The sequence below is a fragment of the Cyanistes caeruleus genome, chromosome 11 (assembly GCF_971803275.1).
Source record: "Cyanistes caeruleus chromosome 11, bCyaCae1.hap1.1, whole genome shotgun sequence".
NCBI lineage: Eukaryota > Metazoa > Chordata > Aves > Passeriformes > Paridae > Cyanistes > Cyanistes caeruleus.
The window spans coordinates 13,068,592-13,084,923 of NC_141711.1; the positions used below are offsets into that span (position 1 = coordinate 13,068,592).

The 16,332-nt window shown below is 50.1% G+C and overlaps 1 protein-coding gene across 2 annotated transcripts; it reads left to right on the forward strand.

Moving 5' to 3' along the window:
• The first annotated feature begins 350 nt into the window (after positions 1-350).
• Positions 351-16,119, forward strand: WNT5A (Wnt family member 5A). 2 transcript variants are annotated; one of them, XM_086845754.1, is made up of 5 exons: positions 351-872; positions 5,085-5,218; positions 6,383-6,648; positions 11,383-11,675; positions 13,262-16,119. In XM_086845754.1, the coding sequence occupies exons 1-5, from the start codon at positions 867-869 to the stop codon at positions 13,718-13,720; spliced, it is 1,158 nt and encodes a 385-aa protein (XP_086701880.1). In that variant the 5' UTR covers positions 351-866; the 3' UTR covers positions 13,721-16,119. The 2 variants fall into 2 exon arrangements, with proteins under 2 accessions (XP_086701880.1, XP_086701881.1); XM_086845755.1 differs by lacking the exon at positions 351-872 and adding an exon at positions 3,243-3,689.
• Positions 16,120-16,332: the final 213 nt, after the last annotated feature.

Consider the following 16,332-nt stretch of genomic DNA (forward strand, 5'->3'; position numbering starts at 1 on the left):
TGTCCCGCTCCCCGGCGCTGGGCACCGATGGACTGGGGGAGCCGCAGCTCCTGAAGCCCGGACTGCTCCCCTCCCCCTGGCCCTGCTCGCCTTGCAGGATCAGTCGCCCCGTAAGACAGACACACGCGTGCACAGCCCCCCTCCCCCTTCCCGCTTGTGCAGAAACTTTTTTTCTGTTTGGGCTTTTTCTTCTCGGTGTAAAATGGAGGGAGCCGGCTCCGGGATGGCTCTGCAGCGGCGGACCCCCGGCTCCGCGCCGCCCAGCCTTTAAGCAAGTGAAGGGGGGCGGGCAGGGGGCAGCCCTGCACCCGCTGGGCTCCATCGTGCCCCCGTGGCTGCGGAGGGGGCGCTGGGCGGCCCGAGCCCGGCTGGGAGCGCGGGGAGCCCCGCGGCGGCACCACCTGGGCTGCTGGGACGGATCGTCGCCCGCGGCGCTTTCGCTGCCGCTTGTGAAGATTTTTATTTGCTTCCGCACAATCACGCCCACGGGCGCTGTGTGCGTGTGTTGGGTTGGCTTTTTTTTTTTTTTTTTGGCTTTTTTTTTTTTGGCTTTTTTTTTTTTTTTTTTTTTTACCTCCTTCTTCTTCTGCTGGTGGAAAGCCCTAATTACTACGATTGCTGATGGACCTTGGAAAGAAGGCTGCACTGGTGCCCCGCTCCGCAGTCGGACACGCTCGGTTTGCGCCGGACAGGGCGGCCGCTCGCCCGCCGCCCCCCGCCAGCTCCGCGGGCCCCCGCGCTCCCCCGGCCGCGGCTCGGGACGATACCGCCCGGCTCCTGCGAGCCAGGATTTTACTTTCGTCTCGCCGTTTCTCCTCCTGCTCCGCTTGGATTACTTGGCTGCTGCCCGTGGGTGATCCGGCGCGATGGAGGTGAGTCCGCGCGGGGCTCGGGGGCTCCGCGCCGCAGGGGCCGCGGGCGCGCAGGGTGGGCTGCGCTCGGCGGGGCCTCTCCTCCCCTCCTCGGCTACCGCCGGCCGCTCCCAGCTCTCCGCTCTCACCCACCGCGGAGAGCTCTGCTTCCCACTTGGGAAAAGGCTCTCGTGTTTTCTGGTTTTCCTTCTCTTTTTAAATTTCCCCCCGAAGAGAGGCTGCCCGCCGCAGGGACACTTGCTGGGCTCGCTTTGCCCGCCGCGTCCCGGTGCATCTTTCTGGCAGCCGCTCCTAAGGCGAGTTTAAAGACATCTTTCCAAACTTCCCAAACTTTCCCGAGGAGGATCGTTGTGGAGGAGCCCAACGTCGGCGCTAATGGTGGCCTGTACCTTTAAGGAGAACTGGCTGGGGGCCAGCGGAGGACCCGGAGTCAACCCCCCCTCCTCCCCCCCCATTTAATTTTATTCTCAGTTTCTGGAGATTATCACTCTGCATCTGCAGCGGGTCCCGCCTGGGTCAGCGCGGAGGAGCGCGGCTCCTCGGGGTCCCCTTGGCGCTGCGAGGACTCCATGTTGGAAAGGCTGTTGGCTTTTTGTTGTTTGTTTGTTTTTAATTGTCAATTGTATGGTAAATGGGCTGCGCTCGGAGGGTCACGGGGAGTTCAGCGGGGCCGAGGAGCGAGGCTGTCCCCGGGCACCGAGGGAAGGACACGATGTGCCTTCACCCCCGGGAAAACAACCCCTCTGCGCCTCCGCTGGGGAGAGCTGGGCCGGGACCCGACCAGTGCCTTTCCCTGCAAACGTGAGACGTGCTCTCGCCCCTCCAAATGGCTGGGAAGGCGCAGCGGGGAGCAGGGGGCGGCCGGGGGGTCCCCGCGGAGCCGCTGCGCCTCCCGCGGTTTACAGCCCCCCGGAGCCGGGCTCCGGATGCCTCCTGCCCGCTGCTAGTGCTCCTAGAAAACCAGATGCCTTCGCAGGCTTTCCAGACACCCCGTGTAAAACAGGATCAGAGGCGATCCCGCGGTGCAGGATCTGTAAAAGCCTCTCTTTTCATCTCGGCTGGAGCGCGGGCTCCGCATGGGGTGCGTTAAATACCAAAACCCAATCTCCGCGGCCCTACAAAGTTGAACGCGGTGCCTCACACTCCCGATCTCCAGTGCTCCGTGCTGCTGGGCAGTCTACCTTTTTTTTTCTTTCTTTCTTTTTTTTTTTTCCCTTACTTTTTTTTTTAACTGTTGGCCTTTTTTCTTTTTTTTTTTTTTTTTTTTTTTTGGTGTTCTTTCTGGTGCCACCTTGTCAGCTGCTGCGTGCAGAAGGGCTGGGCTGGGCTGGGCTGCGGCCCCGGGCGCAGGTGCCTCCTCCGCCTCGCTGCTCGGCGCAGTGTCCGCAGCCGCGAGGGCGCCGGCAGCGGGGCCGGGGCGCGGAGGTGCCGTCGGAAGGGCAGAGCCGGCGGGCGAGGCCGCCCCCTGTTGGGAGCGGGCCGCCAGCGCTGCCCGGGGCCGCGCCACCGCGCTGGGGGCTCCGGCGCAGCGCCGGCCGAGCTCGGCGGGGCACACGGGCCCTCGCAGCGGGGCAGTAGCGTTGGTCCTGCCGGCTCGGCGGGGCACACGGGCCCTCGCAGCGGGGCAGTAGCGTTGGTCCTGCCGAGCGCGTCTTGCAGCGGGGGCAGCTCCCGGCGCTGTCCCGGCCCCCCGCTCCCTCCGCGGCCGGGCAGTGCGGTGTGCCCGGGCTGGCTGCTGGGCCGGGCGGCTGTCGCCGTGTCCCGCACTGCCACCGGCGTCTGCCACCTCCGCGGGGCTCGGGCAGTGTCATGGTCTTCTTTGTTACTGTCATTATGTCAAGAAGTAACAGAAGAAGAACGAGCAGCACGTCGTGCGCTGTTGGGTGTCGCGGTTTGCCCTGCGCGCACCTCGCTTCTCCTCGGCCCTCGGCGCTCGCACCCCTGCCGGGACTGAGCCCCTGTGGGGCGGGAGGGCTCCTTCTGCTGCAGGAGACCGGCCCCCATTTACCCACCCCAGCAGCGGGGACTCGGGGGAGCTCATTTCCCCCGGGCAGGGGATGTTTAAGCGCAGCCCCGGAGCGGTGTCGGGGAGCGGCTCATGGGGGTCCCACCCGGGCACACCGCGTGTCCCTGCTGCCAGCGCTCCGCTCCTCCCGGCCCTTCGCAAACACAAATAAATTAGAATTAAGAACACCTTCAATTCAGCGTTAAGGGCCTTTGGAGAATGAATAGGGAATAGGGAGCCCCCAAGTGTCGAAATGTCCTTTTTTTTTCCTTTTTTTTTTTTTTCTTCTTTTCCTTTTTTTTTTTTTTTTCTTCTTTTCCTTTTTTTTTTTTTTTTTTTTTCCCTTCCGAGGGGAGGGGAAATAAACCCCGGGAATGGCTCTGGGGAGCGAGTGAGAGAGTCCCGTGTGAGGACCAGACGGTGATCGCGGGACCTGTCGGGGGAAGCGTTTGACTTCCAAGACGGCAGCCCGGTTGTTGCAGGGTCCGGCTCGGGACGCGGAGCTGTTCCTTGTCGCTCCCGGTACCTCCCCGGGCCGGTTCCGGCCCTGGGGCTGCCGTCGGGGCAGTCACCGCGGTGCCAGCGCGGAGCTCGGGGCTGCCTCGGCGATCGCGGAGGACGGGAGCCCCGAGACTGCGCCGAGATGTTTTAGGGGGCGGCGGGGAAGGGCGAGGAGCGGCCGCATCATCCCCGGGCGGGAGCCCTCGGGTCCCCGGCACCGGCCCCGCTCCCTCTCGGGCTCGCTTTGCAAACCTGAAGCCGCCTTTAGCCAGCCGCGAGCCTTTGGTGTCCCCGGCGCGGGCAGCGATGGGGTAATGCCCGGCCCGGGCCCGCGGGTGGCTGTGGCCCGGGACAGCGGGGATGGGGCCCGTGTACAGAGCAGAGGGGATGGGTGCCGGGGCCGGGACAGCGGGGATGGGTGCCGGTCCGGGGCAGAGGGGATGGGTGCCGGTCCCGAGCACAGGGGATGGGTGCCGGTCCCGAGCACAGGGGATGGGTGCCGGTCCCGAGCACAGGGGATGGGTGCCGGTCCGGAGCACAGGGGATGGGTGCCGGGCCGGGGCAGAGGGGATGGGTGCCGGTCCCGAGCAGCGGGGATGGGTGCCGGTCCCGGGCACAGGGGATGGGTGCCGGGCCGGGGCACAGGGGATGGGTGCCGGTCCCGGGCACAGGGGATGGGTGCCGGGCCGGGGCACAGGGGATGGGTGCCGGGCCGGAGCAGAGGGGATGGGTGCCGGTCCCGGGCACAGGGGATGGGTGCCGGTCCCGGGCACAGGGGATGGGTGCCGGGCCGGAGCACAGGGGATGGGTGCCGGTCCCGGGCACAGGGGATGGGTGCCGGTCCCGGGCACAGGGGATGGGTGCCGGTCCCGAGCACAGGGGATGGGTGCCGGTCCCGAGCACAGGGGATGGGTGCCGGTCCCGAGCACAGGGGATGGGTGCCGGTCCCGAGCACAGGGGATGGGTGCCGGGCCGGAGCACAGGGGATGGGTGCCGGTCCCGGGCACAGGGGATGGGTGCCGGTCCCGAGCACAGGGGATGGGTGCTGTGTCCCGAGCAGCGGGGATGGGTGCCGGTCCCGAGCACAGGGGATGGGTGCCGGTCCCGAGCACAGGGGATGGGTGCCGTGTCCCGAGCACAGGGGATGGGTGCCGTGTCCCGGGCACAGGGGATGGGTGCCGTGTCCCGAGCACAGGGGATGGGTGCCGGTCCCGAGCACAGGGGATGGGTGCCGTGTCCCGAGCACAGGGGATGGGTGCCGTGTCCCGAGCACAGGGGATGGGTGCCGGTCCCGAGCACAGGGGATGGGTGCCGGTCCCGGGCACAGGGGATGGGTGCCGGTCCCGAGCACAGGGGATGGGTGCCGGTGCCGGGCACAGGGGATGGGTGCCGGGCCGGGGCAGCTGTCGCCCCGGTGCCGTCCCGCGGCGGGCGGGGTGCGGCAGCGGCGGGCCCGGGGCAGAGGGCCGGGCGGGCGGCCCGGGAAGGCGGTGTCCGGGGCTGTGGGGGGTGCGGGGGTGGGTTCTGCCCGCTGGAGCGGGAGCTGCGACGTGCCTGTGTCTGGCACCAAAGCCTCGGCGGGGAGAAGGGCCGGCGAGTCAGAGTCAAGTTAAAAGGGGCCCGGAGACTTCCGTTGTTTAAACTTGAATGCTCGAAAATGGTCTGAGAAGCAATAAACAATCTGATCCTTTTTCTCCCCCCTCTAGAAATCCAGTGCAGTATTAATCCACGGAGGTGCTGTGGGGACAGTTGGCAGTACAATGGCTTCTCAGTACCTCGTAGTGGCTCTGGCCGTTTTCTCCTCTTTTACCCAGGTTGTAATAGAAGCCAGCTCTTGGTGGTAAGCATCTCCTATCGTCTTGCTTTTGAAAGGGGGTGTCAAGATTTGCTTGCTTCAATGTCTCTGTGCTTCTTCTGTACTTTGTTTCTGCGGGAGTGCGGCAGGAGCGAGGCAGCAGGGGAGAAGTGCAGGAATATGCTGTGCAGGAAAAGGAACGGGTCTGTCGAATAGGGGTAAATGTCGAATAGGGGTAAATGTGCAACATCTCGTCTTGTAAAATACAGTTTTTAGAATGCTGTCTGGTAGATTATGAGTTTTATCATCTTTAAATTACTGTAATAGTTTCTTTTTTAAAAGAGGCATTTCAGCTCCCTTGCGTTAAGGCATTTTGCATGTACAGGAGAAAATGCTGATTTGCAAGGATAAAGTTAAAGTTTCGGTTTGAAGTTTTCTGTGACTGAAATATACAAATATATTTTATTACAAAGGAGTACATTTAAATTCCTGCTTTGGCAAATTATCTGTGAAGTGTACGATGTTGAGAGTTCTTGAAATAGGTGTTTCTCTGCTTTTTCCAGTGATGCCTTTTGGATTAATAGCCACTTTTTAATTGAAATGTATCATGTGAAGAGCACTTAAAGAATTAAGAAAACAAAGTTGATTTTGTTTAGAATGAGTATACTTGCCTATATGTTTCTGTGTTGTCATTTGGAAGAAGCTAGAAGTAGTCTGTAGCAAGTTTCTAACTTCTGGCTTCTTGCTAAAGGTTTCCCTATTTGTTTATAGTAGATCAGATTGGAAAACCTGGACTTAAATATAAAATACGTGTTAAGACAAATTGGGATTTGGAGAGCTTTTTTCGGTTTTGCTTTATTTATTTTCCTGGCCTTGCAATTGTTTGGAGCTTCTGTTATTTTCACTGTGTCAATTTAAGCTGGTAAAAGACTGCCTAGATGCAAGTCTTCCAAGTCTGTGTCGTACTTCAGTCTCTAATGTATGGTGATAACCACATGGGTGGAAACTAGTAACTTCTGTCCTGTTCTTAAAACAAAAGTTTCATATTTAAGTGTCTGGGGTTTTTCCTCACTTGTTAACAAAACCAGCAGTTGTATACTCACAGTGTATAAGACCCAATTCTGTCTGGGATTTATAGATATTTTTTTTTTTCAAATTTATTTCATTTTGAAGTTTTCTGTTTATTAATGCAAATCTTTCTTTGTGCAGGTCTTTAGGGATGAACCCCATGAACCCCATGAACCCTGTTCAGATGTCAGAGGTGTACATTATAGGAGCCCAGCCACTATGTAGCCAGCTAGCAGGGCTTTCCCAAGGACAGAAGAAACTCTGCCAATTGTATCAGGACCATATGCAGTTCATTGGAGAGGGTGCAAAGACGGGCATTAAGGAGTGCCAGTATCAATTCAGACACAGAAGATGGAATTGCAGCACTGTGGACAACAACTCTGTTTTTGGCAGAGTCATGCAGATAGGTAGGAAGCAACGTCTTTATGATTAAACTCTTGTCTAAGGATATGTATGGCACACACTGTTCTGCACTTGAATCTCTTGCCAGGTTCTTACTGAGTACTGTATACAATCAAGTGTTTCTAAAAGTTGGCAAAGGAGTTGGATTATTTTTAGCTGGAGGTGATTTCCCACCACTGTCCAGCCATATGTCTTGGAAAACAAAGTAGGAATATATATTTGCATATGGGAATAAGGGAGAAAGGAAAATGAGGCCCTGAAATCTCTTTTTTAGAAAACCTGAGACAAAACGAAGGCAACCTACAAGAATTAAAACCAGCAGCGTCTTGTAAAATTAAAGATGTCCATGTCTAGTTCCAAAGTTAGCAGCTGGATAATAAATCGCTCTTGGTCCAGAGGTTAACTGAAAATTGCTGCTCTGTCGATTAGTGTTTATAGGCAATTCCTCCTTGCTTATTTCCAGATACAGTATTTATTTTTTTTCTCTTTTTAAGGAAAACAGATTTATTTTTAAATTGCCGTAGCAGGATAATTTTCATGAGATGAGTTCTATCATGGTAAAATGTGTGATCCTTGTAACTGACATTTAATGGAATCACATCGCTGGTGAGAGATAGATTCTTATTTAACATCTTCTCACATTTTGGTGGACACCCAACCCTTCCCCTATCAGATCCTCTTTGAAATGGCCTTTTCCAGTGCTCATGTGCTGCCTGCCTTTCCTGCCATTTGAGGACTTCATAGTATTTTAAAGTCCTTGGCAAAATTTTAACCAGTGCTGTTGAATGAGGTCCATGGTGAAACCTTCCTCTGGCTTTCTCAAGTCAGATTGCTGATTTTGTGTAATCAATAGAAAAAACGCCTGTTTTTCTGGGTGACACTTGTGGTCTTTTAAGTAGTGAGTGGTACACTGGCAAAGGCTGCACTGCTTTTTGGTTGAAGTTGTAAAGTAAAGCTTTTATGGCAGTGTTTTTCTGTCCTGCTTTAGAAAAAGAAAAGGTTTTAAAATCGGTCTCAATCTTGGTTTGTCTGTAAATGGGCTGACTCCAGTTAAAGTTGAAGGATTCACATTTGGTCTCGGTTTTTGTTAAAAGAAGTTTTCATTTGGAGATTGTCAGACAACTAGAAAAAAAAATCTATTGCATGAAAGTACTGGATTGAAACATTTGATTTTAGGTAAACAACCTTCCCTAGGCTTTTTAAAGCGTGGTATTAACCCTCCATAGAGTTGTTTTTTTTTTACCTTACCCAAGAAAAAGTCTGAAAACATGAAAGCAAGCTTCTTCTGTACACCTCTCTGTTCTAGTAATCTAACACGTCAGAAAATTAATCTGTTTAAAATTTAGGCCTTCATCCTTCAGCCCTTATTTATTATCCAAGCAAGTGAAAATTAGCTCAGGGGGACTGTTGGTGTGAAGGAGTGTACAGGATGGGGCCTGTGATTTGTGGTGTCTGTCTCTGGAATCCATGTTTCTGCCCTCCCCAAGTATGACAGATCTATTTAAAGGTGGTTCCTTTCAAGTTAAATAACTTTGCCGCACCCTTTTGCTGGATATGACTGTATTAGCTGATGTCTACACAGCAATTCATCATGTAATTAAGCCACTTATTCTAATTGCAGATGGAAGCAAGGTTAATAGCCATATTCAGGAGTTAGAGCATGAAGAGTGTATTCACTGAGAGCAAGGAAGGAGGTGTAACAGTTGTAGCATTTCACGCTGACCCTCAGTAATGACCAGTCGGTGTTCCTCTGCGTGGCAGGAAAAGTGGACACTTCAGAGCCTGATTCCATTGCCTTCAGCCTGGCATGGCCTGTGTGATGGGCTGTCAGATATGCCTTGCTCCCAGCGGTGCAGGAGGTGCAGGCTCTGAGTGCACATTGTTTGGGAGGCTTTGCCATGTGCCCTTGGTTGCGCCCCAGAGAGTTCCCGGGCACGGCGCTGCCCGCCGGCACAGCCACGGCCCCGTGTGTCAATGGGCAGTCTTTCTTCCAGGATTTACCCTGCAGTTAGCTAAAGCTGTACAAATAAACCTGCCGTTGGGTTTGGAAACTTGCTCTGTGGCTTATTGAACTGTAAAATTTTAGGGCCTGTGTTCTGCAGTGCTCTCCTTGGGTGCTGGTTCCCAGGTCGGGCCACGGTGCTCACTGCCATCTCCTGGCTTTGTGGCCAGCCCTGTGCAGGCTGCACATGGGCTTTGCACACACAGCTAAGTGCCAACAGGAAGCAAAATCGCTGGATCCTCCCCCTACAGCTCTGTGTGGTTGGGGTCCAGTTGTTTCTGCCTTCAGCCTGATGTCGAATGCTTTTAAAATGCAAGACAAAGAACATTTTGTATCTTAAGTTCAGGTATTTAAAAAAAAAAAGGTTCTGTTCTTGCAGACTTATTGAGATCAAGTGTAAAGCTCAGCGCCTTGCTCTGTGGGTGGCTTCCTACAGTGTGTGTATATTGAACAGTTCCATTTCTATGTTTTATATATATGGGAGAGAGGGGACTCGAACGTGTTTGGAATGTGTGTTTGCTTGCCATGGCTACAATAGAGAGAAATCCTGGACTGTGGGAAAAGACAGATATGTTTGACAGTGAAGGAAAGCACAGTTGTGCCTAAAAACTGAAAAAAAGAAGAAAAAGAAAAAAACCTCAGAGTAACTCATCCTTGTGGAAACATCACTCTTAATGTATTCCTGGGGTCCATGACTTGAGGCAGTGTTGGCTTGAACTGTACTTCAGCAGCTGATGCTGTTTTATAAATTTACCTAAATATTCAAGGAGGGAACTTGCATGGCAATTCTCCTTCCTGTACCCAAGCCTTTTCTTCTCCTTCCCACAAAGAGTAAGTTCTTTAAAATCTGTTCCAGGGTAATAATGAAAAATAGTCAAAAATAGTCAGCTTTATGAGTTTAAATCCCGCAATAAGCGGCAGAGTTAACCATGTGAAAGCATGAGCTAACTGAACCTGAAAAAGAACAAAAATGGAACGGAAGAGGCGAGTCCTGTGGTCCAAAGTAGACCACGTTTCTTTCCTCTCAATATAGTGGAAATTTTGCTTAAGGAATTAATCCAAAAATGTGTGTTACAGAGCAAATGGGAACATTAAAATCTGTATGAGGTTCCCCCTGCTATAGTTTGCAGTAGATGCAAGGCCTAAGTCACCACATAAAGCCAATGTTTTTTTAACTGAAAATGCTACTCCTGTAACCCTTTATAGCCACAATTTATGTAGATACTTCCAAGAGCAGGTGTCTATGAGTATAGACCATTGTAAAGCAGCAAAGTGCTTCTGATCTTCCTTAAGTCTCATCTTTCCTAAAATAAGATTTCTGATTTTTCCCACTTAAACCCAGCATCTATTACTAAAATTAATCCAGAGGATGACAGCTGTTGTATTAACAAAGCTGCTCTGATCATGGTGTCATCTTGATGTTAAATATGAACCAGACTTCTAATTATTTATGTTTCAGAAGTGCTTGAAAGCTCCAATTAGATTTGACCTGTCATGATATGTCTTGTACAAAGAGATTTTGCCTAAAAATGTTGCTGTCTAAATAGACATGACCTACCCAAAACACGGCCTCATAAAGTCCTAATTTTTCAAAGGCCCATGACTTTCTCTAAGTAAAATCACATAAAGTCAAAATTAAAAGCTATCTTGAGCTATTGATTAGACTAAAGATTAGGAATAAAACTTAAGTCATGTAAACAGGAAAAAAAAAGTATTTAGTCTATTCTTAGTCATTCTGAGAATGTTTCTTGGAAAAGACCCATTGGGATGCTGTCTCTTCAGGAAGAAAACAAACTTCAAGTGTTGCTCTCTGATGCAAGTTCTGTGTTTGTTCATCTGCAAACTCTGCTAGTTGTACTCAGAACTTGTGGCACTCTCGGAAAAGTGATTGGGAAAGTCAGAGACTTAATGAGGTGGGATCAGATACTGTCAATAGGATGGTATGTGGCCATGTCTTACATTATGGGTATTGTAACTTTTTCTTAACAAAAGTTGGAAACTTGAGGTTTTCCATTTCCATTTAAGGGTACCAGATGCAGGAGAAAACCTTCAAAGCCGCCTTGTGCCAAGGGCTTTTTCTTCCCTGTAATTTGTACAAATGATTGTCCATGGGCTCCCTTGCCATATTCGCAAGAGCTGGAGTGTTGGATAATAACCAGCACAGGTTGTTGTCAGTTTTAAATAGTCTCCTCCAGCAGCATCTGGCTAATGTGTGGGGTGGAAAGTTGTGTGTTATTCTGTTGCACGTTTCTTTTGATACCAGGAGACTTCGTAAAACACTTGAACTTTAAATAAATTGGAATAAGAGGGTGAAGTGCATCAATCATGTTTGAGAAGTAGTAATTTAACAACCAGAGTTTTAAAAGTTGTATTTAACATCTCTTTCTTCTGAAGGACAGAGAGCCTCTTGCCCTTTTCTCCCCTCACTTGCAGCATGGCTGCTTTGGCCCCTCTGGCCTCATGGCCCTGATCCACCTCTGCTCTGCTCTCCTCTCTCATCCGGGCATTCACCAGCATGAGTGAGAAGTGATTTTGGCTCTTGCCAAACCACGTGTGCTCCAATGGCTTGAGTTCACTTGGTTCTTTCAGAGTGAGGATGTTTTGGGCAGCGTGGCTCAGGGTTACACCTTTGACCGTGCGAGTGAACTCGGTGGCTCTGGAGAGCCCTTGTCCTCCTGGCCCGTCGGGGGGCCGGGAGTGGTGGCTGTGCCCTAACCCCGCTTGTGTCTCTGTGCAGGCAGCCGGGAGACGGCGTTCACCTACGCGGTGAGCGCAGCCGGCGTGGTCAACGCCATGAGCCGCGCCTGCCGGGAGGGCGAGCTGTCCTCCTGCGGCTGCAGCCGCGCCGCGCGGCCCAAGGACCTGCCCCGGGACTGGCTGTGGGGCGGCTGCGGGGACAACATCGAGTACGGATATCGCTTCGCCAAGGAGTTCGTGGATGCCCGGGAGCGCGAGCGAGTTTACCAGCGAGGCTCCTACGAGAGCGCCCGCATCTTGATGAACCTGCACAACAACGAGGCCGGCAGAAGAGTGAGTGTCTGCAACAACAGCATGTCCTCATGCTCCTCCTCATCCCTTCTTTTTGGGAAAAGTGTGGTTCAGCGGGGCACAGAGCAGCCACCATGGCTTGTCTTTGGTTTGATGCACAAAACAAGAAAACGGCAAATACGGGGTGTGGGTGGGTGGAGAGCGCACGAGTTGGTTTTGCTTTTGGTTGTCTGACAGTCCTGTTGCTTTCCTCATGGGGGAGGCTGGGACCAAAGCGTGTTGTGTTTCCCTCTGTATTGTTTCATAAAAAGTGCCCTGCTTGCTGTGGAGTCTCTGTAGAACAGAATTTTATTAGCTGGTATTTCCAACCAGGACAGTGTGTGTTGGAAGGAAGAGGGGTGTGCTGGGCTTCCCAGGCTGGAACTGTGCCACAGGATTGTTCTGACTTCTTCTTTGCCCAGTTCAAGAATATATGAAAAGCTTTTCTATGCTATTACAAAACATGGTCTTCTGTGGTTGAACATGTCTTCATGGTTTCTTTAATCTCAAAAATGCTTTAAATGAATGGGTGTAAACTTTTTTTTAATAGTCTGAATATGAAGAGCCAAAGTCATTATTTTCCTAGAGCTTGAAGTGCCAGCAATAGTCAGCTGAGACTTTACACTTGTGTTCTAAGGTGAAGAAGGATGAAAGATAATTGAAAATTAATAGTATTTAGATGTAAGAGGAGGGTGTCTGAAAGCAACGGACAGGCCATTTACTATTAGCAAGAAGAAAAATGACACTTTTGCAGTTGCTTACGGAGACTCGAGGAGTTTTTTCCTTCCTCAGTCTCATCTTTGCAGTGCCATTTGGCAGCGTTAAGATTCTGTAACTGCTGGGTGGAAGCTGTCTACGGTATCATCTAATGTGTCAGACCCCAGGATTTTTGGGGCAGTGTCAACACTGACTCTTATTTTATTTGTACAGGGCAAACGACTGAGGTTTCCTTGCCAAAGCTTTGTAAAGAGGATATTACTATGTAGCTCTGACTCCCACCCATAGGTGTTTGGGGGTTTCTTCTTGGATGAAGTCTGTCTTACAGAGCAGTATTTGGGATAGGAGGAGGATCCTGAGCCAAGAGTAGACAATCAGCTGCAGCTGAGCCAGGAGCAAGAGGAATCTTAACTCCTTCCCTAATTGCAGCCTCAAGCAGAGATCAATAGGGAGAGTAACTCAGATAGAAAATAAGGGGATGTTTTACATTTCTCAATGAAACAGCAAAATCCTTTGCTGGCGTGAGAGCGAATTCCTAAAATTTGAGCGCAGCCTGAGTGATGCTGCTGTCTGGGCTGTGTGTGCTGTTGTAGCTGTCTCTGTTGTGGGGAGAGGCTAGTGAGACCCTCTCCCCCTCCTCCTGCTCCTCCTGGCTCTTTGGGGTGCTGGGGGTGCATGGGTGTGTCAGCTGAGTCGTCCTTCCTGCTGAGGGGATGGAGGAGGATGGAGGAGAGGAGGAGAGGAGGGGATGCTAAGGTGAATAGTGCAGAGGGTGGGAATACAACAGAGGGCAGGAGATGAGGGGTGTAAATGTTCTCACAGCCATGCTAGTCTTTCATCATGGTGTTTGCTTCTCTCCCCGACTCCTGCAGACGGTGTACAACCTGGCTGACGTGGCCTGTAAGTGCCACGGCGTCTCGGGCTCCTGCAGCCTGAAGACCTGCTGGCTGCAGCTCGCCGATTTCCGCAAGGTGGGCGACGCCTTGAAGGAGAAATACGACAGCGCCGCCGCCATGAAGCTCAACAGCCGGGGGAAGCTGGTGCAGGTGAACAGCCGCTTCAACGCCCCCACCATCCACGACCTGGTGTACATCGACCCCAGCCCCGACTACTGCGTGCGCAACGAGAGCACCGGCTCCCTGGGCACCCAGGGCCGCCTGTGCAACAAGACCTCGGAGGGCATGGACGGCTGTGAACTCATGTGCTGCGGCCGGGGCTACGACCAGTTCAAGACGGTGCAGCGAGAGCGCTGCCACTGCAAGTTCCACTGGTGCTGCTACGTGAAATGCAAGTTGTGCACAGAGATCGTGGACCAGTTTGTGTGCAAATAGGGCACGGACGAGGTGGGAGGAACTGCAGCCGCCTGCCAGCAAGGGGTGCAGGCCCCTCTCCCTTTCCGCAGGACTATCTCCACTTTATTTATAGAGTCCAACGAGTTTTCGTCTTCTTTTAAGAGAAAAAAAAAAAAAAAAAAAAAAAAGAAAATTAAAAAAAAAAGGTGGGGAAGGAAAAAAAATGAAAGAAAAGAGAAAAATATAAAGGTTGCAAAGAGAAGTGCCTGGAAACCCTCTCTGCATCCATCCCAGAACTTTGTGAGGCTTATATTTTTGGCAATAATGGGGGAGAATCTGAGAATATTTATTTTTCAAAGTTAAAAAATTGACTTTTCTTACAAACAATAGAGTAGTTTGAGGGGAAAATCTGACATATGCTAATTTAGATCCATGGAACGTAATACATGTGCAGTAGGCAGAGCAACCATGTAATGTGCTTGGGATGTTAGAACAATCCTTATGGATGTGAGGAACACACAGACCTGTCCATGACTTTTAGGTTCAGACACTAGAAGTTCCTAGAATAGGGTATATAAAGCTGTTCAGTGCATGTAGGGCTCTGTAAATAAGGGGTATGTTCATCACAAGGTGCGGTGTCGGTTCCCTGCCAAGGGTCACCGGAGGGCAAAGAGCAAAGGATCAGAAAGGCTTCAACTGCGCTATCCCTGAGTCACCGGGGCTGGTTCCAGAACCGAGCAAGACAGGAAAAAAACACAGAAAAAAAAAAAAGCCTGCCTTGGTGAATAATAAAGATATTATTCGAGGCAGAGCTTGGCCTCATCAGCTAATTGTGACGTGCGAGTGTCTGGCGTGGCGGAGCGGCAGTTCCCTGCTGCCGGCTGTGGAGCAGCCCGGGGCAGGCTGCCCGCAGCACTGGAGCTGGGCAACGCTTACAAACAGCTCTGGTTTCCCAGCCTGGAAAGCCCATGGAAAGGAGAGTTCCCCAAATTTGAAAATGCCTTAAAATGGTGTAATAGCTGGCTGTCTTTCAAAACACAGCTTGACAAATAGCTCCTCTAATTTTATGTGAGAAAATAAATCATTAGATATCCGCTCTTGGAATTATTGATTTTTATTTTTTTTGCAGATTTTGGGAACGCTTTCACTCAAGGAGACAATAGTTTCGTATTTTAATAACATTAACTGACTATTATAGTTCAATGAAACATTGCAGCAATACCAAATTTATCATCCTATGTCTTTAATACACATGCTTTAATTACTATATTGCAGATATACACTACAACTGTTCAGACTATACTCGAGCAGTTACATATATATGGGAGAACTGTGGTCTCTGGTGTCTGATACTTCAAAGCTTTTTGTACATATATATTTTTAATGATTTAGAAAATAATAAAACATCTAAATTAAAGGGGCAGTTCATCCCTTATTTTCTTTTTCAGATCTCTTCAGGTGTTTCGATTGATTCTAAGCTTTTTGGTGGGTTTTTATTTTTAATTATTATATTTTTAAGAACATCCAACATTCAAAAGTTTTAAGGGTAATCACAAAGCAGTAAGCCTCTTCCCAGTTTCAGGGCTTCCTTGGGTGGTTGGTAGAGGCAGCACCCTGCACTTGAATCGATGCCAGTCTGGAGATCGCTTCTATTCCACTCTCACATTAAGGGCATTATTGATTATTGCTGAAAAGAGACACCTTGCAACTCCAAAATGTGCTGCATTCGGCCCTTGCTTTTCAGTTTTTGAACAGAGAATTGTTATTTGCCAAACAGTATGTGTTCCCCCCGTGCTGTGTGCTTACACAGGATTTCATTTTTGGTTCCGATGCCATTTTCCAGCTCAGTCCCATCCTACAAGTTAAAGAAAATGGTTTTGCAGATACAACATGAGTAAAACCTTTCACTTTAGCCTAGTTGTACTAAAGCCTTGACTTTTCACAAGCCTTTAAGCTGTATCATTAAATTCATCTTGATCATTTATCAGCTTCTTAATGGCGCTTTATTGCTCTTAATTTATTGTACAAGGACATATTTACCCCTCATCTTCAGATGTTTGCAAAGAATATCTTTAAAGTAAGAGAAATAAATAAAGCACTAATTCATTGAATATGTCACTTTGGTTTTTATTGTACAAAAACCATTATCTTTTTTTTTTCATGTGCTGAACCACCTCATGTTCTTTTTTAGTGACTTCTGTCTGAGCAGAATTGAATCTCATGATCCTAGCTATTAAAACCCTATTTAATGTAAAATATTTTACTTTTGTCATTCAGATATGTAAATCTTCTATGTCCTTTCCTCTGTTCTGTACATTTAATGTACATATTTCTGTCTTGTGTGATTTGTATATTTCACTGGTTAAAAAAAAAAAGAAAGGATTATGCCATAATTGAAGATAGACTATAAAAATAAAACTTTGGTTGTATATTGGGAAGTGGTTTTAATTATCTTTCAGAGGAGGGTTTGTTAAGACAATGAGCAGAGTTGACTTTTAAATTTACTACATGGTAAAACAGGGAAGTGCTTATTGGCCAAACATACCAAGTATACAGTTTGAAGTTTTATTTCAATATGAAGAAGACTTGCAGATATAACTGCTTCTTAAGTAGAAGGGGGGGAAAAAAACCCTAAAACCAAAAAACACACC

Bases quoted from the DNA above. Each gene is read 5' to 3' on its own strand.
- WNT5A (XM_086845754.1), top strand. The intron at 6,649-11,382 runs GTAGGAAGCAAC...GTCTCTGTGCAG, and splicing joins TGGCAGAGTCATGCAGATAG to GCAGCCGGGAGACGGCGTTC. The intron at 11,676-13,261 runs GTGAGTGTCTGC...CGACTCCTGCAG, and splicing joins ACAACGAGGCCGGCAGAAGA to ACGGTGTACAACCTGGCTGA.